We start from the raw sequence: 27,428 nt of genomic DNA, 5'->3' as shown, positions 1-27,428 counted from the left end.
TGACAGTAGTTTTTTTTAAGAGCAAAAGAGGGTTTGCGCTTGTCCAAGTTGTTAGTTAATCTGCTCCTAACTCTGCTGCAGAGCTCGCCTCAAAACCAGGGTGCTTGTGAGCATTTTTCTGAAACGTAAAATGACAATTGAGACACTCCACAATCTTTACACACATGTGTACACAGCGGCCATTGTAAGTCCACAAGATTACAACTGCACATTGAAATAGGGCCCTTATGAGTTAGTGACTGAATCATTCACTCAACCAATTTGCTTAAAAATGCGCAATCTTTCATTAGTTGCTGGGAGACACACAATGATTCTGTTGTGACTTTGTGTGTAACTATTTGGCACTATGTGGCAATATTGTGTCTAAAATGTAAGTTATTCTGATGTTGCTTAATTAAATATATGAGGATCATGGGTTTCAAAGCTTGTAGTTAAGAAATAAGGAATTAGATGTCATGCTTTATTTTGAAAAGGCATGGCTCAGTGCATACAGAACTGTGAATATCAATTTTAAAGTTGGGCCACATATTTTGTACATTATAAAACTGGATTATTGTAAGTCATGATTGGCTCAGCCTTATTGAGCATTAGTCATTTTAAGCTCTTGCACATTTATATTCTTATAGTTCTTAGTGGTGTCGATGCATATCAGTGAGACTGGAGGGTTGACACACACTTTAGCTGAATCAGTTTACAAAGATGAAGGTCTTTTCCATTTACCCCCAATATTGATTTCCAGTGGTTTGCTTTGAATATTCAATGAACCGTTGGTAGCACTGATTTGTGACTTTTCAGTGACTTCTGAACACATGACCTTGAAAACGTGAAGACGTAGAAATGGAATTGATTGTAAGAAACACATTAATACAATCATAATAGACTTATTATTCACCCTATAAATTGTTCTGATAAATTTAAATTTTTTTGAACATTTTTTATATGTCAAGCCATATAAAACCACTTTCTACAGCCAGCACATCTTTCAAACTAGGTGATTATTTTAAACATCTCCTTTTCTTTGTACAGTATAACCATAAACTGACTCATTGGAGTAATTCTGTAACACGTTTGAGCAGAAACATTAATTGAGTTAAAGTTTTTTTTTTTTCAATTCAGTTACTTTTTTTCAATTAAATTTTTGGTATATATTAAATCCCTAGAGCCTGAGCATGAGTTATTCCTGGTGTATGGTAAGGGTCGCCCAGGCGTTATCCGTGGTATGGACATCAACCCTAAAGTTCAGGATGAATACATGATCCCCATCGAGAACCTGATGAACCCTCGAGCTCTGGACTTCCATGCACAGAGTAACTTCATCTACTTCGCTGATGCCACCAGCTATCTGATTGGCCGACAGAAGATTGACGGCACGGAAAGAGACATCATTCTTAAAGAAGGTGTTGTTTTTTATTTCCAAATTGTCTTATTACTAGAATTATTAGTGTTGTAATTACTTATTCTGTAATTATTCTGATTCTTTTAATTTTTCAGGTATTCACACTGTCGAAGGAATCGCTGTGGATTGGATGGCCAATAATCTTTACTGGACAGATGATGGTCCCAAGAAGACCATCAGTGTTGCTCGGCTCGAGAAAGCTTCTCAGACCAAGAAGACGCTCATTGAGGGCAAGATGACCCATCCTCGAGCTATTGTGGTGGACCCTCGGCACGGGTGAGTTCCTGATTGCGAATAAATAAGGTTAAGTTTTACAGCAGTTGTTGGGTTATTTATAATATCATAAAATGTTGTTGCCCAAAACCTACAATTTCAGTATGCACAGCCACATGAGGTTTATTGCTTGAAAAAAAAACAGAAGCAACAGCAAAATGACAAAAGACACTATTGCTAAAGCAACAAATGAATTTATAAACAAGGATCTTCCAAATGTTGAAACATTTTTTCCTCTTTTAGCTGGATGTACTGGACTGACTGGGAGGAGGACCCAAAAGAGAGCAAGCGAGGGAAGATTGAGAAGGCCTGGATGGATGGAACCAACAGGAATGTTCTGTTGACATCTAAGACGGTTCTGTGGCCCAACGGCCTGAGTCTGGACATTCCTCAGGGCATCCTCTACTGGGTGGATGCTTATTACGACCGAATCGAGATGGTGTATCTCAACACCACTGCACGCAAGGTGCTCTCACACTGCTGATCTAATAGATATTTATACGAGAACATGTTTGCATTTAAGAATGGAAAACAAGAGATAACAGCTGAAAACACTACAACAGTCAATTTAGTCGTCAATTGTCAATCACGTAATGCCGTATTCTTTCTTCTTAGACGGTTTATGATGGACAGGAGCTGAGCCACGCCTTTGGCCTGTGTCATTACAAACACTTTCTGTTCTGGAACGAGTACCGCAGTGGCAGCATCTATAAACTGGACCAGAACACCAAAACGGTCACCTTGCTACGCAACGAACGGCCACCCATCTTTGAGATCCGCATGTACGATGCCCAGCAGCAGCTAGGTAATTTTATAATGTTTATTGCCCTGTTTATTGCCAATGCAAGACAAAATTTCCTAGTAGGAATCCAGGCAGTTTGGCTGTTGAATGTTAATCAGATGTTATCCCTACATGTGTTCATCACAGGAAGTAATGCGTGTAGAGCCAATAACGGCGGCTGTAGTAGTCTGTGTTTGGCCACTCCCACAGGCAGGTCATGTGCCTGCGCTGAAGACCAATTACTGGACCCCGCAGATAACACCAGCTGTAAAGGTAACTCACTGGTGCACCCAGGTCACACACAAAATCGCCGTGAAGTGTAAGGTCTACAATGCCGTAGCCCTTTTATCTTTGCCAGCACTATGGAAGTGTATAGCATTCACAACGATCAGCCGCTCACTTGGTTGTTTTGGTGACTAAACATGCATTTTCTTTTTAGAAAAACAAATTTTTCAAGCTACAACACAAAAACTGTGTTTTCAGATTGATTTACTTGGACGGCCATCTTAGTGTGGGGGCGGAAAGCCAAAACCTAAGTGCATTTTCAAATTTATGCAGATGAATGTTTCAAATTTTTACAACATGATTATTGTGGCCCGAATAATCAAAATAAGAATACTTATTGTGATATTTATAAATATAAATATATATTATACATTATACATTATATGTGTATAATGTATAGTCGTGGCCTAATGGTTAGAGAGTCAGAATTGTAATCCAAAGGTTGTGGGTTCGAGTCTCCGGCCGGCAGGGATTGTACGTGGGGGGAGTGAATGTCCAGCGCTCTCTCCACCCTCAATACCACGACTGAGGTGCCCTTGAGCAAGGCACCGAACCCCCAACTGCTCCCCGGGCGCCGCAGCATAAATGCTGCCCACTGCTCCGGGTGTGTGTTCACGGTGTGTGTGTGTGTGTGCACTTTGGATGGGTTAAATGCAGAGCACGAATTCCAAGTATGGGTCACCATACTTGGCAGTATGTCATGTCACTTCACTTCATTTCACTTATATATATATATATATATATATATATTATGCTATCAGTCAAATTCCTCTTGAACTTTATATTGCATTGTTTTGGCCAATGAATCACACCCAAAATATGATTGTAGGGAGACAGAGAGAGAATTGTGACCATAATTGTACAAAAACAAAAAAAGTACTCTTAAACACCACTTCTTGCAGACTTGGGTGTTTAACAACCTATCTTTTTTAAAGTCTCTCATCTTCTCTGACATGCGTGGCAGTAGTAGCTACACACTACGTCATCTTCTTCTACTTTTCCGTTTTATGACAGGTTGCAAAAAATATTTTAGTACTGCCAACTAATGTGCTGTAAAACAAGCAGAGGTCCTGTATTAATTACGATATTATCATATGTGTAGTATTAACATTTTATCAGTGTTTAATTTTTTAAACAGTTAGTTATTGTCAAACCTGCTTGTTGTAACACTTCTAATTTAGGTATCATAAAACTATGGTGGTTTGGATGTAACTTTGTACCATGAATGGTTAAAAAGAGGATTAACTACTGTTGAGGAAATCAGATGGTAGAAACCTCCATTCAGAGCGACCCAGGTGAGAAATGTGAGGAAAACAGTGGGATAAGAGTTCATTCAGTCCTGACAGAGAACAAAGCAAGAAACGCCTGCTGAGCTGAAGCAAATCTGTTTGTGCCAGCTGCTCGATCATACTGGCAGATAATGCATAATTTCTAGGGTTTATCTTGTGACTGGCTGTTGATACAATCAGCTGAATTGAACATCAAGCGGTTTGGTTTCTGTATCTGAATATTTGAAACAGAAACTCTTCAGATGTTTCTTTTCACAAAGCTTGGCTTTCAGCAGACTTATTTACATTTCGTGCATGTGTTTCTCCACAGCCAACCCGTCTTACATTCCCCCTCCGCAGTGTCAGCCGGGAGAGTTCGCCTGTAAGAATAACCGCTGTATTCAAGACCGCTGGAAATGTGATGGAGATAATGACTGTCTGGACAACAGCGACGAGACGGCCGAACTCTGCCGTAAGAACACACTCACGTTTAACTTGAAACTCCCTCCTTGTGTTGAGCTACCACACAAATGCAGTGCTTGTTTTTTGTCCATCTGTAGATCAACACACATGCCCTACAGACCGCTTTAAGTGTCAAAATAACCGCTGTATCCCAATGCGTTGGCTGTGTGATGGAGACAACGACTGCGGCAATGATGAAGATGAATCTAACACCACATGCTCAGGTACGCACAGAAATCTGAATTTGCAGCACTATGACATTATTCACACAAAGTCCAAAGATTTTGGAAAATCAGTTTTGATTGTATTTTGGCAACTTTGATGTAAATAAGTGTTTCTGTGGTGTGCTTTTCTCTGTGGACTTACAAAAATAAAATTTTAAAATGTACTTAATTTGACCTTTTTTATATAAATTATGAAAATGTCCAATGTCATGACTATCCTAAATGAAGGTCTGGGATTCGATTCCTAAAAGAATGAATTTCTAATTTCTTAGTCATCGGGAACTGACAATAGACTGACAAAAATAATTAGCCTATGTCTTGGAGAAGTTTCCTACAATTAAGTAAACTCTCATAAACTCCATAGTGGAAAGTTTTGAGCGTCGTTCCAGAACGCATGAAGAGATAATAGGTGCAGATTAATGATAATCAATGAATACTAAGGAAGTTCAGAAGGAAGTAAGCTATTATATCATGTAGTTACAAGATTGGAGGCGAACATGTTCCATCCAATTAAAAAAAAAAAATAAAGAATTGACAACTACAGTTTGGAATCGATTCCCAAATCAGTTCCAAGACCAGGAATCAGAATTTAGCCATACTACCTGATGAGAAATGCCTTTTTACCATGTGTCCTAACTAGGCAAGCATTTTGTCAGTTCACACTTCAATCAAAAATCAGAACATTTACTGTGTAATATGCAATTAGGTTGAGTTAGACAAATGAAGTTTCACAATGGGCAAAGCTTTCCTGCACAATGCAATAGAAATAAAAACCTAGTCACCCAATAAATACTTCTTTTGTAGTGCACTTTAAAAGCACACACACACAAATGTCCAAAAAAATGTTGTCCATCTCAGACATGAAGTGTCTAAGTTTAAATCTACATTAATCACACATAATTGAAACTTCAGTTGTCATCTTCATATCATACAAATGCCACCTGGAAGGCCAGCTGAAATTGTTGGTTTGGGTTGTGATGTTCTGTCATGACCTTCTCCTAAACTCTGAGTCAGCTGAAATGTTCTCTAGACAGCCATGTATAAATATAGAGTTTATCTCACATGGTATATCTGACGCACTTCTGGGCTCTTCGTCAGACTGTTGTGCTATATTTTACTTCATGGCTGAATTGTATGGTTTGCACTCTTTAATTTAGACTGCATCTATTTTAAGGATATGGCTATGATGCTGCATTTGCAAGTAATTCTAGACTGCAATAGAGCCATTGCATAAAAATATGAATTAAGATAAAATGTCGGAATTAACTGGGAAACTGTGTTTGGAAATAAAATGAAATGGTTTGAAAACACAGTTTTCTTTTCTGTGCGGACATGCTTGTAACATTCAAGTACAATATTCATATTGCAGTCTTGAAAATTCTCTGAATTATTTTAACGTTAATGGACAAGAAACTGTTCATGTATTTGGCCTTGGTGATCTAGTTCTGCTACACACTGCTTGAATAGGCATAATAGGCATATGTAAATCACATAGCAGATCAAGACAGGTGGAGCTGGGGGAGGTGGAGGGTTTCAGAAGCATGCTTAAGAAAGAACACCTTACAGCAAACATTGAATTTAAATAAGGGGTGTCCAATTGTGCTTCAGCTCCAGCCGGCTCCAACACGCTTGCCTAGAAGTTTCTAGTGAGTCTGAAGGCCTTGATTAGCTGGTTCAGACACAGTTAAATTCTGCGGGACAGACACCCTCCAGGAGAGGCCAACCAGCTTGTTCCATGTAACTTCATCTTAAAAACAGTTTATACTTACAAACATTCATAACTGGAATAATCCAATGAGATTTTTGTATGCATAAGAAGTCCTACAACAGACAATACATATGACTTCACTTATAAAACTGCATTTTTTCATAAAAACACCCAGGTACATATGTTAAGTGCTCTACAAAATGAATATGCCATGGCAGATATATTGAAGATTAACTATTTCCACAGAAAAGCACTCTAGGAAGAGAAGGACTATACATTTTTCATGTGTATATCTGCTGCTTTTAAACTTGAAACAAACAAACACAAAATTACTGGCATACAGATGGCCACACACATTTAGATTTGAGAGTTGTGGTTCTCTGTTGCAGCTCGGACGTGTCCTCCCAATCAGTACTCGTGCGCCAGTGGCCGCTGTATTCCCATCTCCTGGACATGTGACCTGGATGATGACTGCGGGGACCGCTCCGATGAGCCTGCGTCCTGCGGTAAATGATGCCCCTTTATGCATGTGATACTTTTAGAAAAACTAGTTCAGTGCAAGTTTTGTCAGAAAACGGTTGACATTTTATGCATTTGCATTTTGTGAATTTAATCAAAATTTAGAATTACATCTATTTCGCTCATCAGTGTAATGGCTCATGTCACAAGAAAGTTAATTATTGATCAATTAAACTCAAACCTTCCTATTATCACTATTAATACTATTTTATTGCCATTTTATTTACTACAACTATTATATTACTACTACTGTTTCTTTGTGGAAAACTCATACTGATGAGGAAAATGAGGAAATGCAAATGATCAAAAAAGATGATATGAACCTTTGTGAATTGAACCTTGTAAAGCATAAAGTCACTAAGTCATACTTGTATTATATACATGCAACTGGCAAAAATTTGCACTTGAAATGCTTTTATGTTGCATTCAATTATTGTTGTTCTTTATTATGCTTTTGGTTATATGGGATAAGGCGTTTTGGTTAACGCTATGTTTTTATTGATTATTTATGATGATGTTTGTGTCGTCAGCATACCCGACCTGTTTCCCGCTCACTCAGTTCACCTGTAATAACGGACGCTGTATCAACATCAACTGGCGCTGTGATAACGGTGAGCTGCTGATATGTTTTCATCTCCGTTGTTTTTTGTGTCTGTTGCACTTTTTCAACAGATTTCCCTCATTTGTCTTTGTTGATCATTTCATGTGTCTTTTGTGTAACGTCATGTCCTCTTCTCTTGACCATTTGCCCCTCCCCCTGTGTCACATGGGCTGTGTGTTGCAGAAAAGGATTGTGGGGACAGCTCTGATGAGTTCAATTGTCCGAACCCGACCGGTTAGTGCATAGATCAACATGCACCATAAATTTACGTGTGTTATAACATTATAATAAGGCCTGAACAGGATTTTCATACACATGTGAGGCTGTGGAAAATTCTAAAATATCTGCAGCAATTCATTATTTCTAAAACATGTCTTACATTATGTAAAAATCCTGCCCCACAATAGTAAAAAAAAAATAATAATATTAATAAAATAAAATATAGATAAGTAAATAAGCAAGCAAGCCGCTGGCCTCCTCACTTTAACTAACACCTCTAGTAACATCCATAAGAAGAGATCAGCATTAAATATTAACCAATGTTCATTCCCAGTGGTGCATGTGTGATCTATGCAGTTTCTGTGATGTTTATTATTCATTTTCTATTGTTACAAATTGTTAACTGTGAAATTTGTTTCTAAAGACAAGTTGCCACATTTACTATATTGTATTGATGTGAAATACTCATATTTCAGCCTATATTTGACTTGTTTGTATATTTGTATTATAAATGGATTGTATTAAATCATAGCCTATAGCTCACATGGACATGTTCCATGTTGGCCAAGTATATCTGGGAAAAATATTTCCCAGCATGGCTGCTACTTTTATATTAGTAAAGACTTAAACGTTGCCAGTAATATTCTTTTTGAATGATTGAAACTTAGATTTTAGTTTCAGTCAAAAGTTTGGACACACCTTTTCAATATTTTTGCTATTATAAAGTATATGTACTTGTTATTTATATTTAGCAACACAAATTTCAGTATAGGAATTATGTACGTAGTGACCAAAAACAATTCCAAACAATCTTATATTCCATCTCTAAAAAATTCTGTTCATTCTCTTAACTTTGTGAGGCGCATTCTGGGATGCATTTAAACAATATTGGGATCCCAAGTATTTGTCTGCAAAACTAATTTCAATGAAAATTCTTTATATCAACAAGTTTATTATGATCATAAGAAACATAACTTTAGTCAAGCATGTTCAAACCTTTGGCTGACGATGTACTTTAAAACATGGCTTACTTTATTTTTTTGGATGATAGCATATATTTGGCAATTTAACCTCTTGCAGACAATGACTGTGGTGACAACAGTGATGAAGCCGGCTGCAGTCATTCATGCTCCAGCACTCAGTTTAAATGTAACAGCGGTCGCTGTATACCTGACTACTGGACCTGTGACGGAGACAATGACTGCGGTGACTACAGCGACGAGACCCATGCCAACTGCACTAACCAGAGTGAGTTCATGACTCTATTTTTTTGCCACACCATGCCAAACTAGACAAACTTGTGCTGCCTTCTTTTTGATTAATTCTCAGGTATGCCACCTGTGTTGACGTAGGAATGGAAAACATTATGAAAGCTCTTGAATGTTTAAGCAGCACCTGCTTTTGGTTCAATTACTAGGAAGTGAGAGCTACACGAAACTCCTAGCACACTGTTTAGAAAGAGTCATCTCTCATAAAGTAACTCCAGGCACAAAAACAAATATATATAAATACACAGAGAGTCCAGTGATGACTGTGATGGAGCTACAGAGTTCATTCACTGAAGGGTGCATTAGTCAACCAAAGCTCATCATAACTAACCAGAGTGGTGGTTAACATTGGCCTTTATAGGAGAATGGCTTTAAAGAAGTCATGACTCAAAAAGTACCACATGAAGGCGTGTTTAACACATGATCTTGAGTTTGACCTGAAGCATAATTGTGACACATTTGTCTAAAATGCCGTTTATGGGAAAATATTTATTTATTTATTTTATTGTTTGTTTTTTTGGTCAGATGATACCAAGAAGCTTTACACCAACATTTAACCTTACAAAAATCCACGTGGTTTTACCACAAATAAAACCCAAAAATATATAGTTACTATAGTAAACCATGGTAACCACAAATTAACCATGATTTTGCTACACTAACCAGAGTTTAACCATGTATTTGTAGTAAAACTGTGGTTGTACAAATGGTAATCAATCCGCTAAAAACATGGCTACTACACTTTTACTATAATAAAACCATAGTTAATTTTCATAAGGGAAATTAACCATGGTACAGCTATATAGTGTAAGAACCTTATTCATTCTTCTTTCATTGGACATCCAAATACAAAACATCTAAAATATGCAGTGGTATGCGTGCTCCAGGACCAGATTTATGAAACTGCTTTATCTCACCATATACCTCTGTTAGGCTTTCATATAGTGCTGTTCTTTGGTGTGAAGTTTCTGCTATTACAAATCACATGTTAATTAATGAGTAATACTTGCTGTTTTTACCCACATATAGACTTCTGTCTCATTGGGATAAACATCTTTGCCAGTGGCTCGGTTAGTTCTAGAGTCAGATATGAGCCACGTTACTGTTATGAGTCTGTCTGTCCCTCTCCCTCTCTAATCACAACGCACGCCCTCACCTGGAATCACCTGATTAGTAATTCAAGCCACCTGAACCTCATCAGCACCTAATCACCCCAGCACTACTTAAACACACACCCCATTCCAGTCAGTTGTCGGATCTCCTTTACACAATGTGGACTTACCTGTAAGACTACTTACCTCTTGCTCCTCTCCATCGTTGGTTCCCTGTGTCTCCATCGTCTGTCTTCCTCCATCCGTCATCGTCCTCCGTCTCCGCCGTCATCCTGGGGTGTGTGCTGCTTTCACGAGTTTCTGGCAAAATATAACATCTTTCACTAAATCCTTTCTGCATCTGATTCAAGAATCAAGTCTCAACTCACCTTCATCTGCCTTATTATGAGTGAAGTGAAGTGACATTCAGCCAAGTATGGTGACCCATACTCGGAATTCGTGCTCTGCATTTAACCCATCCAACGTGCACACACACAGCAGTGAACACACACACACCGTGAACACACACCCGGAGCAGTGGGCAGCCATTTTATGCTGCAGCGCCCGGGGAGCAGTTGGGGGTTCGGTGCCTTGCTCAAGGGCACCTCAGTCGTGGTATTGAGGGTGGAGAGAGCGCTGGACATTCACTCCCCCCACCTACAATTCCTGCCGGCCAGAGACTCGAACCCGCAACCTTCGGATTACAAGTCCGACTCTCTAACCATTAGGCCACGACTTCCCCATTATCTCTGTTTTATCAATAAACATCCTGCATTGTGCACTAATCCTCTGTGTCCAGTCTACTACCATAACAGAAGACCCGACCGTTAAAGGAATGGATGACCGAGCCCTATTCATTTCCCTGGCCCATTCTAATCCTGATCCGCTCAATTATGCAAGGGCATTCGTGCTGCTCGCCTTCACCAGTACCCTCAAAGACCAAGTCCTTAAGACATTGTTCCAGCTCGGGATCACTTACCATCAGCCCACGAAGCTCCCAGACACCTCCAACCTGAATTGGAAGGAGATGGTCATCCGGTGTCTGGAGAGTCTTCAATCCCGAGCTGGAGTCCCTCCCGAGGTCACTCCCATGTGCCTGACCAATGATGGCGGACGCCCACATTCCCGGAAGTTCCCGCGAGCCCATAAGTGGGCCTCCAACAGCGCTGACCTGGGGGCGAAGTATTAGACCCATGTTTAACATCTGTCCAGTCAGCGCTGAAATTTACCCCTCGTCTTCCGAACTCACAGTTGTCAGTGGACAAAGCAAGACAGCCGCCGTCAGTGGCCAACGCAAGTCTGCCACCCGCGACTCTATCAAACCCGGCGTCGATCGCGGCCAAACCAAGCCCTCTGTCTGAGCATATGGCAAGCCTGCCTGCTCCTCGCAAGTGCCCTACTATGAATCCGCTGGTCCCGTCCAGCTCTCCTTCGTCTCCGCTCTTCCCGTCCAGCTCTCCTTCGTCTCCGCTGGTCCGGTCCAGCCCTCCTGCGTCTCCGCTGGTCCCGTCCAGCTCTCCTTCGTCTCCGCTGGCCCCGTCCAGCCCTCCTGCGTCTCCTACGTCTCCACTGGTCCCATCCAGCTCCATGCCTCCAGAGCGCCCCCGAGAGTCCGCGCTGCCCAAGCGCCCCCTAATGCCCGCTCCTCCAGAGCACTATGGTTCCCTGGTTCAGCATGCCAGAAGAAATATGGCCTCCGGAGTCCCCTGATCCACCATGGCTCCTGGAATCCCCAGACCCGCCCTGGATGCTTCCCCAGTGTCCCTGCCCTGCACCAGCCTCCAGGGTGCCCACCCCCCCTCCCAAGTGTTAATATCATGGCACTGGACGCACCTTCCGGGAGGGAGGGGGAGGTAATGTTACGAGTCTGTCTGTCCCTCTCCCTCTCTAATCACAACGCACACCCTCACCTGGAATCACCTGATTAGTAATTCAAGCCACCTGCACCTCATCAGCACCTAATCACCCCAGCACTACTTAAACGCACACCCCATTCCAGTCAGTTGTCGGATCTCCCTTACACAATGTGGACTCTCATAGCTCTTCGCTGCGACTTACCTGTAAGACTACTTACATCTTGCTCCTCTCCATCGTTGGTTCCCTGTGTCTCCATCGTCTGTCTTCCTCCATCCGTCATCATCCTTCGTCGCCACTGTCATCCTGGGGTGTGTGCTGCTTTCACGAGTTCCTGGCAAGATATAACATCTTTCAGTAAATCCCTTCTGCATCTGATTCAAGTATCAAGTCTCAACTCGCCTTCATCTACCTTATTACCTCTGTTTTATCAATAAACATCCTGCATTGTGCACTAATCCTCTGTGTCCAGTCTACTACCGTAACAGTTACAGGGTGATGGTGAATTTAAAAACGGATTAATACAAACAAATCCCACCTCTGTCACGGTGCACACAGCAGGGAGGAACAAGGAACACGCATACGAGGATGTAAACTCAAATACCATATTTACTAGACATCAGGCAGGGCAAGACAAGGCAGACACTGACAGGAACACCGGGGAGTAACGAGTAGACCAGACAAAATGGCACAACACAGACAGGACTATAAATACACAGGTAAATTAACAGACACGGCTGGACAAGGATAAACTACTAATGACATGAAACGAGAACAGGAAACAAACCAAATATGGGCACAAGAGGCAGGAACACATGACACACACACAACAGTTCTCTTACAACCTCACACAACCACCACAATAACAGTTTTTTTTCCTTCAGAGAGCTCTGTGTTTACCTTTTTGTTACTTTAGGAAATGCTTACAAAATGACTTAATGATGAATGTAACAATGCAAGTTATGCATCCTAAAGAGACCGTAACACGAGAAGTCACACAATACATGCGAGTTAAAGAAAATAAAAGGCTAAGACATGGATGTGGATGTAACACAGTTAAACAACAGGGAAATAGTAGGAAATTGTATTAATAAAGTTCCAGACATTGTAGAACTCAAATCTTACTGTGATTACTGTTTTTATTTAATGTTACCCCAAATTTCATAGCTCACTTCTTGTTGTTGCTGTGATGTGTTGAATTGCTAGCTAGCTGGGAAGATGAGGGGCTCGGTCTTCACAAAGTTGGAGATGGAAATGGCATTCAAACTAGAGCTGTTTGTCATTGGTGTAGTACTGCTAGGAATATAAGTTTAGCTGAATAGATCCTTGTGATCTGGTGTGTATTGATAAAAGGAGAGGGCACTGAACCCTGCGGTACACCCAAGGTTTTTCATGTGATTTAAACACTCCTTCTCTCCAGGTTAAGCTACGCTATCTGGGAACTTTTGCAGAGTGTATAGTGTTACCAAGTATCTTGTATGAAAATGATGAACCTATGGATTGTGTAGTTGTTTGGATATATTGCCATACAATCTCTGTTTAATTCCACTTTTTCCTCTTCACAGCAACCCGTCCTCCCGGTGGCTGTCACACAGATGAGTTCCAGTGTCGTGTGGACGGGTTGTGTATTCCCCTCCGCTGGCGGTGTGATGGAGACACTGACTGCATGGATCTGAGCGATGAGAAGAACTGTGAGGGTGTAACACACATGTGCGATCCAGCAGTAAAGTTTGGGTGCAGGGATTCTGGTAAGGATGAAGAAATTATACATTATATGTTCTCAATTTAATTAATGGATTCTGTCTTATCTTGAGATTCAGTGATCCATAAGTAAAATGAGTTTACGAGTGAATGGGTCCTAATCATCACAATCTTGATCTTTTTTTCTGAATAGAATGCAAAGTAGCTCAGTAAACAAGTGAGATGAGGCAATAATAAAACATTCTTATAAAATGTCCTCTCTCTTTTAAAGCGTTCTTGGGTTTTCATTTTTTTTCAGAGGTTTATTCAGATTCAAATTATTTACGTATTTTGTTTATCTAAATAATTTACTGAATCAGTTGGGTCATCACTCAAATTTGCTTCAAGATGTGTGTGTGTATATATATATATATATATATATATTCATAAATAAAAAGTATGATTCGCCTTATAATACATGAAGATGAGACCTTTTCCAGATTTTATTGTTCACATGATCACAAGGTCTTCATTGTAGTCCGCAACTTTTGTCAGTTATCATGTTAACAGACATATTTTGTGTGTGTTTATGTAGCACGGTGTATCAGTAAGGCTTGGGTATGTGATGGTGACAGCGATTGTGAAGATAACTCTGATGAAGATAACTGTGAGGCGCTGGTGTGTAAACTCTCTCATCACGTGTGTGCTAATGACACCAGCATTTGTCTACCTGCTGATAAACTATGTGATGGCAAAGACGACTGTCCTGATGGCTCCGATGAGAAACTCTGTGGTAAGATTCATCACTGTTACATGAGGCTTAGTGCAGCCTAAGATTATGTTCATTGAGTGCAGACTGAAACTCACACTAGCAGGACTCGGATGAAGTACATAATTAGTGGTGCCTGATACTGTTATCAATGTTTTAAAAGATGCATTGTCGACTACACACAATTCTAGAAAAGTTCTAATTTATAGAAATAAATTGTTTAATAGAATTTATATTGCAAACCGAATTTCTGGAAATGTTGATACGTTTTTTAAATTTGAATAAAATGAAAATTAAAAGACTTTCAAATAACATAAGTCAATATTTTATTCACAATAGAACGTAGATAACATAAATATTTTAACTTAGAAATTTACAATTTTATGAACAAAATGAGCTCATTTCAAATTTGATGCCTGCTACAGGTCTCAAGATAGTTGGGATGGGGGCATGTTTACCATGATGTAGCATCTCCTCTTTTCAAAACAGTTTGAACCCTCTGGGGCCTGAGGTGATTTTGGGGCCATTGAGATGTTTTGACATGCCCTGATATTTGTGCTTATTTCAGCTACTTATAACATACTATTGACCAAAATGTATTTTTTTTTTGTATTCAATAATATGTGACCAAGATGGATGTACATGTTTGCATTTTATAGAAAAAAAATATTATGCGTGGTTAGTAAGTTTTAGGGGAAAAAATGTAGCTGAAATAAGGCCATAAAACCCACACTACATAGACCTGAATAAGACTTTTGAGTAATCAGTCTGGTAGGCTAGAATATTTACTTCACAATTATGTGAAAATTATTCTGCTTAATCATTCACAGAAAACAATATATTAATTAAAATTTTTAAAGACATGTTTTGTGATCGAAAGCCAGTATGCGAGGGAGTGGTAATGGGGTTGAATATTAAGTGATTCTCACCTGAGAGACAAAGGGCCCTCCCCTAAAGCTGCTAATGGCCCATCAGTGTGACTGTGACTGAGGCAGGTAAGACAGATGTGAGGAGATTGAAAAAAAGTTTTTTTTTTTATTATTTGTATTTTATTTACAAAACAGTATAATCAAAACATACATAATGAAGGTCAAAGACACATTATTGTGCACACTGATCTAACCACAGAGATGTGAACAGACTTTGACTCGTTCCTGCAACAGATTCTGTTCAACAAGTGAAACAAGTACCTGACATTTACTTATGTCCGTGGATTCAAGAAGAAAAAAACAATCAGTAGTCAAGGATCTTGTTTTACCATAGAATATCAGTGTAGTTGAACATCAAACTGTGTTCCTCTGAGAGCACTGTACCAACATCAGAAGAAAGTCGTCAGGATTCATCTGTGGTTCAGGTACCTGATTCAATAAAATACAAACAACCAAAAACATTTGTGATCATGTTAACATCAGGAGCATCTATATATATGGTTTTATAGACTCACGCATACTTTGTACTATCGTAAACAAAAAAAGACCTTTTATATCTGAGAAACTAATTATTATTGTTTAGTACGTTATTAAAATCTATTTTTGAACAGAGTAGGCTATTAATAATAAACATGTTGTAAACATACTTAGACTCGTAGCATTCATCGTGTTACAATGTACTCTCATATTACTCTATTGTTTTATAAAGAGCACGAAAACATCATCGTGCCATAAGAAATTTAAATACAATGAATTGCCCATCATATTCAAACACTGTAGTCTTGAATTACAGTTTGGGAGAAAAACAACTATGATTTTGTAGTCATATAGCCTAGTACAGTATGTATGATTTTATAGTAACTTAGCTGTTACGATTCTGCAGCCATAGACTCGGGTATGCTGTGAACTACAAAAGGATGTACTTTGTACCATTAAAAAAGGATATTTTATATCTGAGAAACTAATTGTTATTGTTTACCACGCTGTTAAATCTATTTGTGAACATTAAACATTCCTCTAAACATTCTTAGATGTGTAGCATTCATCATGTTGTCATTTGGGAAAAACCCAACTAAACTAGTGTTGTCAAAAATATTGATATTTCGATAAATATCGATACTGACATATCTGAACGGTACCAATATTAATTTCCCGAAGTATGGATACACCGATACTAGCCGAGCTGTCACTTTCACTTCTCTCCAAAGGCGCGTGGACAAGCTCCACACGTGACCGCACTCGTCTCCTTCGCTCTGGTTAAATAGCAAAAGTGAAGTGAATAGAAAGATGACTGCTCTGGTTGTTAAAGAACACAGCAGGAGCGCTATCTGTAGGGATCTATGATCTCCGCGATGCAGAGAACGCCACGGAATCCAGTCATAAAAACGGAAATTACAGTTTAACGCGGAATGTCACGGAAATTGTCAAAATTTGGATGAATTAATCAAAAGTAGGTCAAATCGCGATATGAACTAGTATCTGTAAATATTAAGCTGCAAAAGTCGATTTAAATATGAATCCTGCATGTTCTGTGCGTCTCTGTGTGAATGTGCTGCACGTGCGGTTGTGTTTACTAATGTGGCGCTCGCGGTGATTTCAGCGTCTGCCGTCTCAATGAGGACATAAATACATCAACAATATCTCCAGAACTGATCTGAAAGGCACTTTATGAGCATTTTACCATTTAATTTGAGTAAAACTAGCATCATATCATACACACACAGAACTTTAGAAGTATTCACGGCAACCCGTCAAAATAAAAGTTCGGTTTAACTTAGCCTATTAAAGACCGTGTGCCAGAAATAGGCTATATTACTATTATTTAGTAGAATGTACATAATACTACTACTTACTACTACTGTTAATTTTTTTTAAAATAAATAATCACAAAATATTTTAATTAATAGTAAATTCCCTTCATTTGCCAAAAATGTAAATGTTTAATTTTCATTAATTCAAATATAAATTAATTAAAATAGTTTTATGCCTTCATCTGATATCCAGTAAAATTTAAATACACAACACAGAATTTCTGAGGGGGACAACACATTTCATAAGGCTACTGTAAGAATAAATAAAAATTGTTTGTATGCATTCAAATAATAGACATGCTAAAACACAGAATTTGGTAACAATAAAACATAAGGTGAGAAAAAAATAAAACATTTCATACGGCCCTAAACGTGTCATTTTTGTTACACTTTTAATAAATCAAATGTTAAATTGTATAATTTTCATGATTTTTATGAATTAGACATGCTTTTAGATTAATGGCATTTAATTTGACCATTAAAAAAAAAGAGTCCAGAAAAATTAAAACGGAAAAAAAAACTGAATCCAGAAAAATTAAAATGGAAAAAATTGAATGTAGAAAAAAATGAAATGGAATTTGGGGAAAAATAAAACGGATTTCATAGGGCCCTATATCTGTAAATATTTTGGTTATGAAGCAAATGAGAATATCAACAAATAGAACTTTGGATTTTAATTAGTACATGTATTAGTAAATGTTAGTTTCAATTAACCTTTAACTAAGATTAATAAAAGATTAATAAATAAATCAACAAATGAAGTACCTCAAGACATTTTTTTGTTCATGTAAAATATACCGCATGTTCTCGACTTGTTACATTTATCTTACATTTATATTTACATATTACCCCCTTAATATTGTGGCAGTTTTTTTCTCCATGGTATCGAAAATGGTATTGAATATCGATATTTGTCAAGGTATCGTATCGAAGTTATAAATTCCAGTATCGTGACAACACTAAACTAAATGCGTTCAAGTTTGTCACAATAACACGTTAACTAATGCAAAAAAGAAGCATTACTTACTCGCACAGATCGATCTTATCTTCTGGATCTTCAACTCTTGCTCTTATTTTTAGGGAAATCTAGCCTTTACTCGGTGCGTCTTCTTCCAGAAACGAACAGTAGCAGCGATAAACTCTTCACTGACGCTTTGTTTATGTTGGGCGTCTCCAAGCACGCGCGGATCACGTGGTTATTTACATGTGAACACGAGGGGGCGGGATCTCATTAGAAATAATGAGTTAGACTGGACAGACTGAACATCGTGTTGGTTTCATACAGATTACTTTCTCACGGAACGTTTGTTTTCTATATGAACTTCATTTGAAAGTAGACACTTCAGGCTTTCTATAGAGACAACTCCCATGTTTCTGTGTTGAGTATTTGCTGAGTTACACTTCATTTTAGTGATGCATTACTATAAGCATATCGAGGAGATGGAGAAGACAGAGAGCGCACCCTGTCTGTTTTCTTTTTTCCCCAAAACCACAAAGTTTTGTTGTAATCATGAGTGTACACACAAAAAATAGACACTTAACAGTTTCGATTGATGTATAACACTTATTTGTGTGACCAAAATCAACAGAGTATTTTTAGTGTCTTTTGCACTGATCTTAAAAAAACCGAGCTGGTATCGCCAGCGATAAAGCCGGCCCCAGAGGGATAAGACATCTGGGCATCGAGGTTAGGAGTTTCTGGAGTGTTGGTGTTGGAATTTGGTCCCATTCTTGCCTGATATAGGTTTCCAGCTGCTGAAGAGTTCGTGGTCATCTTTGATGTATTTTTCGTTTAATGATGCGCCAAATGTTCTCTATAGGTGAAAGATCTGGACTACAGGCAGGCCAGTTCAGCACCCTGACTCTTCTACTACGAAGCCATGCTGTTGTAATAGCTGCAGTATGTGGTTTTGCATTGTCCTGATGAAATACACAAGGCCTTCCCTGAAATAGACGCCGTCTGGAGGGGAGCATATGTTGCTCTAAAACCTTTATCTACCTTTCAGCATTTATAGTGCCTTCCAATACATGCAAGTTGCCCATACCGTATGCACTTATGCACCCCCATACCATCAGAGATGCTGGCTTTAGAACTGAACGCTGATGACACGCTGGAAGGTATCCCTCCTCTTTAGCCTGGAGGGCACAGTGTCCAGGATTTCCAATAAGAATGTCAAATTTGGACTCATCTGACTATAGAACACTTTTCTACTTTGGAAAAAGTCCATTTTAAATGAGCCTTGGTCCACAGGACACGACGGCGCTTCTGGACCATATTCACATATGGCTTCCTTTTTGCACGATAGAGCTTTAGTTGGCATCTGCAGATGGCACGGCGGATTGTTTACCGACAGTGGTTTCTGGAAGTATTCCTGGGCCCATTTACTAATGTCAGTGATAGAATTATGCCGATAAGTGATGCAGTGTCGTCTGAGGACCCGAAGACCACGGCATCCAACAAAGGTCTTCAAAACGTATTGCTTTTTCAGCCCTTTGTTGCCCCTGTGCCAACTTTTTTGAGACATGTAGCTGGCATCAAATTTGAAATGTGCTCATTTAGTGGATAAAAGTGTACATTTTCTCAGTTTAAACATTTGTTATGTTATCTATGTTCTACTGTAAATAAAACATTGGCTCATGTGATTTGAAAGTCTTTTAGTTTTTATTTTATTCAAATTTAAAAAACGTTCCAACATTTCCGGAATTCGGGTTGAACTATTAGCTCATATTAATTTTATAATTGCTAAGTAAGTTCAAAAAGCCTAGCTTTATAGACCTGGTTATACATCTGTCTTAGGAATAGTATATTTATAAAGAATAATTGCTGACAATGTCCTCACCCTTAGGCCATCCAAAATGTAAATGAATTTTTTTCTTCAGATTTGGAGAATTTATCATTCCATCACTTGCTCAGCAATGGATTCTCTGCAGTGAATGGGTGCCATCAGAATGAGTGTGTTTACATGGACCCTCTTAATGCGATTATAATGAGATTTTGACAATATGGCGATTATTTTTAGCTCATGTAAACGCAACACTTAGATTTAAAAAAATGCGATTAAGCTCATAATCGCAGCAAGCATAATCGTATTAACATAGATTTTAATCTAAATATACAGGCATGTAAACACCTTAATTGCAGTATTGCCGCTCTGACTAAAGTGCGCATGCGCTTGTGACAAACGTGAATAATGTGACACGCACCTTTAATAATACGGAGATTATGCTGCATTCACGTGCTATCGGAATTATCATAAATACGAATCTCCTAGTTGGAAATTGGCCCGCAGTAATTTTTATTATTTTTTGGGGGGGGATTATAGGCATTATAATGTTAATGTGAAGGGTTTTAAATACTTTCAGCCTAGGCTTTTACCATCTAACTGCATTGTTTATTGGTTTAGATCTGTGTTCTCTGGACAATGGTGGCTGCAGTCATAACTGTACAGTGGCCCCGGGTGAGGGCATTCTGTGCTCGTGCCCACTGGGAATGGAACTGGGCACTGACAACAAAACGTGTCAGATCCAGGGCTTCTGTGCCAAACACCTGAAGTGCAGCCAGCGCTGTGAACAGGACAAGTTCAATGTGAAGTGTTCCTGCTATGATGGCTGGGCCCTCGAACCTGACATGGAGAGCTGCAGGAGCACAGGTGAGATCAGCTCTTCCAAAGCCTTCTAAAAGACATTCAGGAATTATTTGTGTTTTTTTTTTTTTTTACTGCATATATAAACTAATAGACTTATAATGTGATAATAAACTAATAAATGTGATTAGTATTTGTCAGTTTTACATTTAGTCTTATAAGTTTTACAGGTTTATTAGTATGTTATTAGTTTATGTTAAAACAGTTTTTTACTTTGTTTTGTTTTGGTGTTTAGACACGCTTTTTTCCCTTTTTTCTGTCATAAGCACTGATGCTGGAAAATAAATAAATATATACATACATGCATACATGTCTCAGGTTATGCATGTAACCATGGTTCCCCTTCAGGAACTCGAGCTGCGTTGAAACGCTTTGGGAATCCTCCAACGTGATCGCGCTCTGAACCACGTGTGTAATCTGTCCAATGGATGGGCGAGACGTCACGGGTGGGTGACGTAATCGAACAGGAAGCTTAAAAGCACATGCGCTGGACCTGGCGTCAGTTTCCAGGAGTGAAGCAAGCGCTCGCAGGAATGCCGGACACATACAGTTAAGCTTCTGCTGGTTGGGCTCCCTGAAGAGAGGAGGAGAGAAGGCCTGGAGTACAACAGGCCGTGGTGTAGAGGAGGGGACCTTAGGGACATACCCCGCTCGAGGGTAGAGAAAAGTTTTGGCCAGACCGGGTGCAAAGTCGAGATAGGAAGGGGCCACTGAGAGGGCTTGCAGATCCCCAACTCTCTTAAGAGAAGATATCGCCAGAAGGAAGGTGGTCTTGATAGTGAGATCTCCTCAATAGACTTGAATGAAGGCCTACCTTCTAACACCACAGCAAGGTCCCATGGGGGGACATGGGATCTTAGTGGAGGCCTCAGCACACCAAGGAGGAAACGTGTAACTAGGGCGTGTCTACCCACTAACTGGCCACCGAGAGGGGTGTGGTAGGCCGATAAAGCTGTCACGTAGACCTTCAGGGTGGACTGGGTTAAACCTGTGGAGAAACGGGCCTGCAAGAACTCCAGAACTGTACCAATCGGGCAGTTGACTGGGTCGAGCTGGCGGTCTCCGCACCATGAAGTGAAAAGTTTCCACTTCAGGGCGTACAGTTTCCTCATAGAGGGAGCTCTGGATTGGAGGATGGTCTCAACAACCTCAGTTGAGAGACCGAAAGCTATGAGCTGTGCCCCCTCAGAGGCCACACCCACAGCTTCCACAGCTCCGGGCAAGGGTGGACTATAGTGGCCACCATGAGAAGAGATCCCTCCTGATGGGAATCTCTCATGGAGAACCGTCAAGGAGAGAATCAGGTCCGAGAACCATACTTGGCCCAGCCAGAACGGGGTTACTAGCAGCAGACGGACCCCATCCCGGCACACTCTCACCAGAACTCCCAGGAGTAGAGCGATTGGGGGAAAGGCATACAGACGAAGCCTTGGCCAAGTCTGTACCATAGCATCCAGCCCCAGTGGAGCTGGAGGAGTCAGAGAGTAACAGAGGGGACATTGAGATGTCTCCCGAGTCACAAAGAGGTCCACCTGAGCCTGGCCAAACACTCTCCATATCTGCTTCACCTCCTCGGGGTGAAGCATCCATTCCTCAGGCCTCGACCCCTGCCTCGACAGGACGTCTGCTTCCACATAGAGATACCCAGGAATGTAGACGGCTCTCAGCGAGAGGAGTCTGTCCTGGGACCACACAATGATCTGGTGCGCCAGCTTGTACAAGGGGCGCGAACACAGACCTCCCTGGTGATTGATGTAAGAGACCACTGCTGTGTTGTCGGTGCACACCAATACATGGCAATCTCTTAGGTCTGGGAGGAGGTATTTCAGTGCTCAAAACACTGCCAGCATCTCCAGGCAGTTGATGTGCCACGTGAGATGGCGGCCACTCCACAGACCGCGGGCAGGGTGACCACTCATGACCGCTCCCCAACCGGTGAGGAACGCATCTATCGCTAGCGTTACGTGGCGACAAGGAGCTCACAGCACCAGGCCCTGAGACAAGAACCAAGGCTGTCTCCACATGTCTAAGGCACGTAGGCATCGCAGCGAAGCGGAACGGTCCCCTTGGTCTTGAGCCACCACTCTAGGTGTCTCATGTACAGCAGGCCAAGAGGTATCACGTTGGACGCAGCTGCCATCAGACCCAGCAGTCTCTGAAACTGCTTGACTGCCTTCTCTCACTCTCTTGACTGACGTGAGGATCAACTCGATCCGAGCAGGGGACATACATGCCTGCATCGTGGTCAAATCCCACACCACACCCATATAAGTGGTTCTCTGTACTGGAAAAAGCACACTTTTCTTGGCATTTAGTCTTCACCCCAGCTCTTTCATGTGGGCGAGAACGACATCTCGATGTCGAATTGCCAACTGTGATTGAGCTAGAATCAACCAATCGTCGATATAGTTCAGTATAAGGATGGCCTCGAGTCGCAGACGAGCCAGAGCAGCATCCACACACTTCGTGAAAGTGTGGGGTGAGAGTGCAAGGCCGAAGGGAAGAACACGGTATTGTTATGCCCCAAAAGCAAACCTCAGGAACTTCCTGTGAGTGGGAAGGATGTTGACGTGGAAGTATGTATCTTTTAGATTGATCGTGACAAACCAGTCCTCATGACCTGATCTGAGACACAACCTTTGAGCATCTTGAACTTCAGTCGCATGACTGAGTGGTTCAACTGACACAGATCTAAAACGGGACGCAATCGTCCATCCTTCTTTGGAACTATGAAGTACCAGCTGTAGAACCCAGACTCTCTTTCGTGAGGAGGGACCACCTCGATGGCCTCCTTCTTCAAGAGAGTGTCTACTTCCTGTTCCATGACCAGAGCCTGCTTGGGGCCCACCAGTGTGGGAATTACCACATTGAAGGGTGGCAGCGTAGTGCCGAACTGAATGTGATAGCCTTTTTATACAGTGCACAGGACCCATTGAGACACATTTGGCAGTAGTTTCCACGCTGCCAAATAGTCTACTAAGGGAACCAGTCTCTCGAGACTGGCCTCTGGTTTACTTAGAGCTGCTAGCTCGGTGCCCTGAAGCGGAGGACCAGCAGGAGATGGCTGAAACAGCTGCTCTAGAGACCCCTGAAGGGCTGGCGAGCCTCTCAGCTCCGCTACGTTTCCGGGTAGAAGTAAATGAGAGCAGCGCTCGCTGGAGAGCACTGCTCCCTGGAACTCTGGCAAGGTTGGCAGACTGATCTCCTGAGGGCACTGAGGAGAGGTGGGCACCATGTAATGCGGTTTACCCCGCTCTTCCCCAGAGGGGCCTGCCCTCATAAGCCCTGGGCCATGCACATCAGGGCTTCATGGTCGAGGACTTCTTAGCCTGAAGGACAGTCCACAGATCCGGCTTAGACTTCGAAGCCCCCGACCCAGAGCTTTTGCCACCTCTGTCCCGATGTGGGGGAGCACAAGTGGCAATGCTCTCTTTCTGTGCCTCCCTATATGAGGAGCTGGTACGCGGCGAGGACTAGAGATTGGTGAGGGTGGAACCGCTGGAACGCCGCCGCTTGTTTACGGGCCACCTGGTACCTGTCGACGACGGAGTTGACGACATCGCCGAACAGGCCAGAAGGCACATGCGGGGCGTCCATGAGGAAGACCCTGTCCTTCTCTTTCGTGTCAGACAGGGTCAACCAGAGAAGTCTCTCCACCGCCACCAGCGCTGCCATAGACTTGCCGATGGCACGGGCGGTCTCTTTGGTAGCGCTTAGAGACAAATCAGCGGTTCTACGGAGCTCTGTGATGTCATCAGGTCTGAGCTCCTCTCCCTCATCTAGCTCTATTAGCAGGTCGGCTTGGTATGCCTGCAACACCGCCATGACCCGCAGCCATGTACCCCTTGGCCACCAGTGCTGATGTTGTGCGCAAGGTCGGAGCCTCATATTGGGGCGATTGAGGGTGTGAATCCTCATCGACGCTCACCACTTCAGCCTTTTCGGAGGAAGACAGCTGAAGCATCAAGCCGCGTCCCCGAGGGGAATAAACTGCAGAGCGGGCATCCAATCCCTGAGAGCGCCCGCTGGATCTAGCGGGTGAGGAAGAAGATAGGGACTCGCCCGTTTTCATTCCCTCCACCAAATTAATTTGCGAACTTCACGAGTGCAGCTACCGCTCTGCCTCGGCCGACTCTGCGTGACATGCTCCCAAGCAGACCACACACTGTGTATCCCCAGCAGTGATGTAGCGTTGGAGGGAGGAACACACAGCCTGTAGCACGAACTCCTCTCGCCCAGATGCTTTGTCTTAGAAGAACTCTTAGACATTATGGAGCTTATTAATGTGTGGGACAGACAACACCAAATAAGACTCACAACAAATAGCGACAGACACACACACAGAGTGCTTGCTGAATGACAGAAAGCTGACGCCGGTTCCACCGCACGTGCTTTTAAGCTTCCTGGTTGATTACATCACCCGCACGTGACGTCTCGCCCATCCATTGGACAGATTACACATGTGGTTCAGAGTGCGGTCACGCTGGAGGAATTCCCAAAGCGTTTCGACGCAGCTTGAGTTCCTGAAGGGGAAATAAGATTTTGAAATTGTCTTGGGTTGACAATTGTTTGACAGTATATGCCAAAATATATCCACAAACAGATAAAAATAATCGGTAAATGCTGGTTAAAAACTCGACTAGATATGAAAACAGTTGTGGTTCACAATGTTTGGCAGAAGATAACAGCTGTGTGCACTGGAACAACACTTTCACCCGCACATAGGAAGTGGTCTTCTATAAAATCACTGCAGCTGGGGTTGATTTTGTTTTCCTTCAAAGAAGGTTTTAGTTTGAGTTAGTGTGTGACAGAACGAATGCAGAAAATGACGGCGAACTGTTTATCAGCATAATAGGTGGTTTATTTTTGTAATGAAAGAATGCAAATGCCAGAAGAAGGAGGTGGGGTTGAAGATTTACTGTGACAAGCAGAGGCACAGCAGCCCACTCAGCCAATCAAACGATGAATTGTGGATTGCTGGACGTATTTCACATTCCTTTCAGAAATAAAAACATTTTAGATAAACAGAGGTAACGTCACAGGCATGTATGGGATTGCCAGTCTCATGTCATTTTACAGACATGTTGTGGAACAGATGATATTGGAAAATGTCAGAGCGTTTGCTCAGTTGAGCACCTTACTTTGGCGAGTCATGAGTTATGGCATTCTTTCAGTGAGTTCATTGTTTTTCCAGATCCATTTAAACCCTTCATCATCTTCTCCAACCGTCATGAGATCCGACGAATTGATCTTCACAAAGGAGAGTTCAGTGTGTTAGTGCCAGGCCTGAGGAACACCATCGCACTCGACTTCCACCTCAACGAGAGCTCGCTCTACTGGACTGATGTTGTCGAGGACAAAATTTACCGTGGAAAGCTGTCAGAGAATGGTGGTAAATTATATGTACAGCATATAAGTATTCTGGTATTTTAAAATTATGAATCTCAGGAGTTTTAATCCCTCCAAAATGAATTCAGACAATAAACACATAAATATCCATAATATGGACCTTTTCAATTTACTAATATGGTAAAAAAAGTTCCCCTACATGTTTTCTTTGTGTTTTCCTTTCTTTCCTTCATTTTTATTTCACACAGCAGCATTGACAAGTTTTGACGTGGTGATCCAGTATGGATTAGCTACTCCTGAGGGTCTGGCTGTAGACTGGATCGCTGGAAATATCTACTGGGTGGAGAGTAACCTAGATCAGATCGAAGTGGCCAAACTGGACGGGACCATGCGCACCACTCTACTAGCTGGAGATGTGGAGCATCCGCGGGCCATTGCCCTGGACCCCAGAGAGGGGTAATATGTCCATCATTATTAGTTCTGAAACTTGTATTGAGCCTCATCAGGAAAGTGTGTTTTGTAAACTGCGTTATTGTTGTATTGTTTATGTACTTGTAGGACGGTTCATAGATTCGGGAAGAAGGAGGCTCAACATAAACATAAACTTTAATTACAAACTCATAATAAACAAAACAGGTGGCAACGGTTGTCTCCCAGGCCTTGACCTCTCTTTCCTTTCGGAGCTCCTCCATGAAGCTCATTAGCACTTGCAGCGGTCACACTCTGTTTTTATTATGTATTTATTACCATTTTGAAATAGATCTCATTTTTAGGTTCTAATTTTCAGGTTTCATTTTGAATTTAATTTAGGTTTTTAAATTTGTTATGCGTTTGTCAAATTTAATATTATATATTTTATATATTTCTATATTATTCTGAATTTATATATTTCAGTAGGTACATTTAACTTCAGGTAGCCAAGCAATATTTTTAATCTTTATTTTTGTAGGTTTAAGTTTTCATCATTCATATTTAATTTTATTTCATGTTGAAATGAATAAACATTATTTAAAATTTTTATTTTATTTTTTTTAAAGTTTTTTTTTTGTTTTAGTTTACAATAACAACAATGTTGTAAGATGCCTGTGTAGGTGTGTACTGAACATCTTGACAATTGTTGTACTTTGATTTCTGAGACCTGTTATGATCTCACTGTATAGTCACTTTTTAATTTTGAATGTTTCATGTGCCCTTAAAGAAATAGTTCACCCAAGAATGAAAATTCAAAATTAAAATGGAAATAATTTACTCATCCTTATGTTGTTCCAAATACAAAACAAATTCTATAGAATGTTGA

At 41.0% G+C, this 27,428-nt stretch overlaps 1 protein-coding gene across 1 annotated transcript in view; it reads left to right on the top strand.

The window, feature by feature from the left end:
- Positions 1–27,428, top strand: part of LOC306856767 (low-density lipoprotein receptor-related protein 1-like) — a 171,897-nt gene that overhangs the window by 63,819 nt on the left and 80,650 nt on the right. Inside the window, exons 11-26 of the mRNA XM_079396210.1 lie at positions 1,161–1,397; positions 1,492–1,672; positions 1,913–2,135; positions 2,285–2,474; positions 2,598–2,723; positions 4,335–4,475; positions 4,564–4,689; positions 6,787–6,903; positions 7,447–7,527; positions 7,701–7,751; positions 8,817–8,984; positions 13,515–13,697; positions 14,225–14,422; positions 20,543–20,788; positions 25,977–26,174; positions 26,383–26,587. Of these exons, the coding sequence (XP_079252336.1) occupies positions 1,161–1,397; positions 1,492–1,672; positions 1,913–2,135; positions 2,285–2,474; positions 2,598–2,723; positions 4,335–4,475; positions 4,564–4,689; positions 6,787–6,903; positions 7,447–7,527; positions 7,701–7,751; positions 8,817–8,984; positions 13,515–13,697; positions 14,225–14,422; positions 20,543–20,788; positions 25,977–26,174; positions 26,383–26,587 (2,671 nt within the window). The remainder of the gene's footprint in view (positions 1–1,160; positions 1,398–1,491; positions 1,673–1,912; positions 2,136–2,284; positions 2,475–2,597; positions 2,724–4,334; positions 4,476–4,563; positions 4,690–6,786; positions 6,904–7,446; positions 7,528–7,700; positions 7,752–8,816; positions 8,985–13,514; positions 13,698–14,224; positions 14,423–20,542; positions 20,789–25,976; positions 26,175–26,382; positions 26,588–27,428) is intronic.

This window comes from Barbus barbus (genome assembly GCF_936440315.1).
Source record: "Barbus barbus genome assembly, chromosome: 37".
NCBI lineage: Eukaryota > Metazoa > Chordata > Actinopteri > Cypriniformes > Cyprinidae > Barbus > Barbus barbus.
The sequence above is the reverse complement of the archived record's forward strand: the minus strand, read 5'-3'. Positions and strand labels throughout refer to the sequence as shown.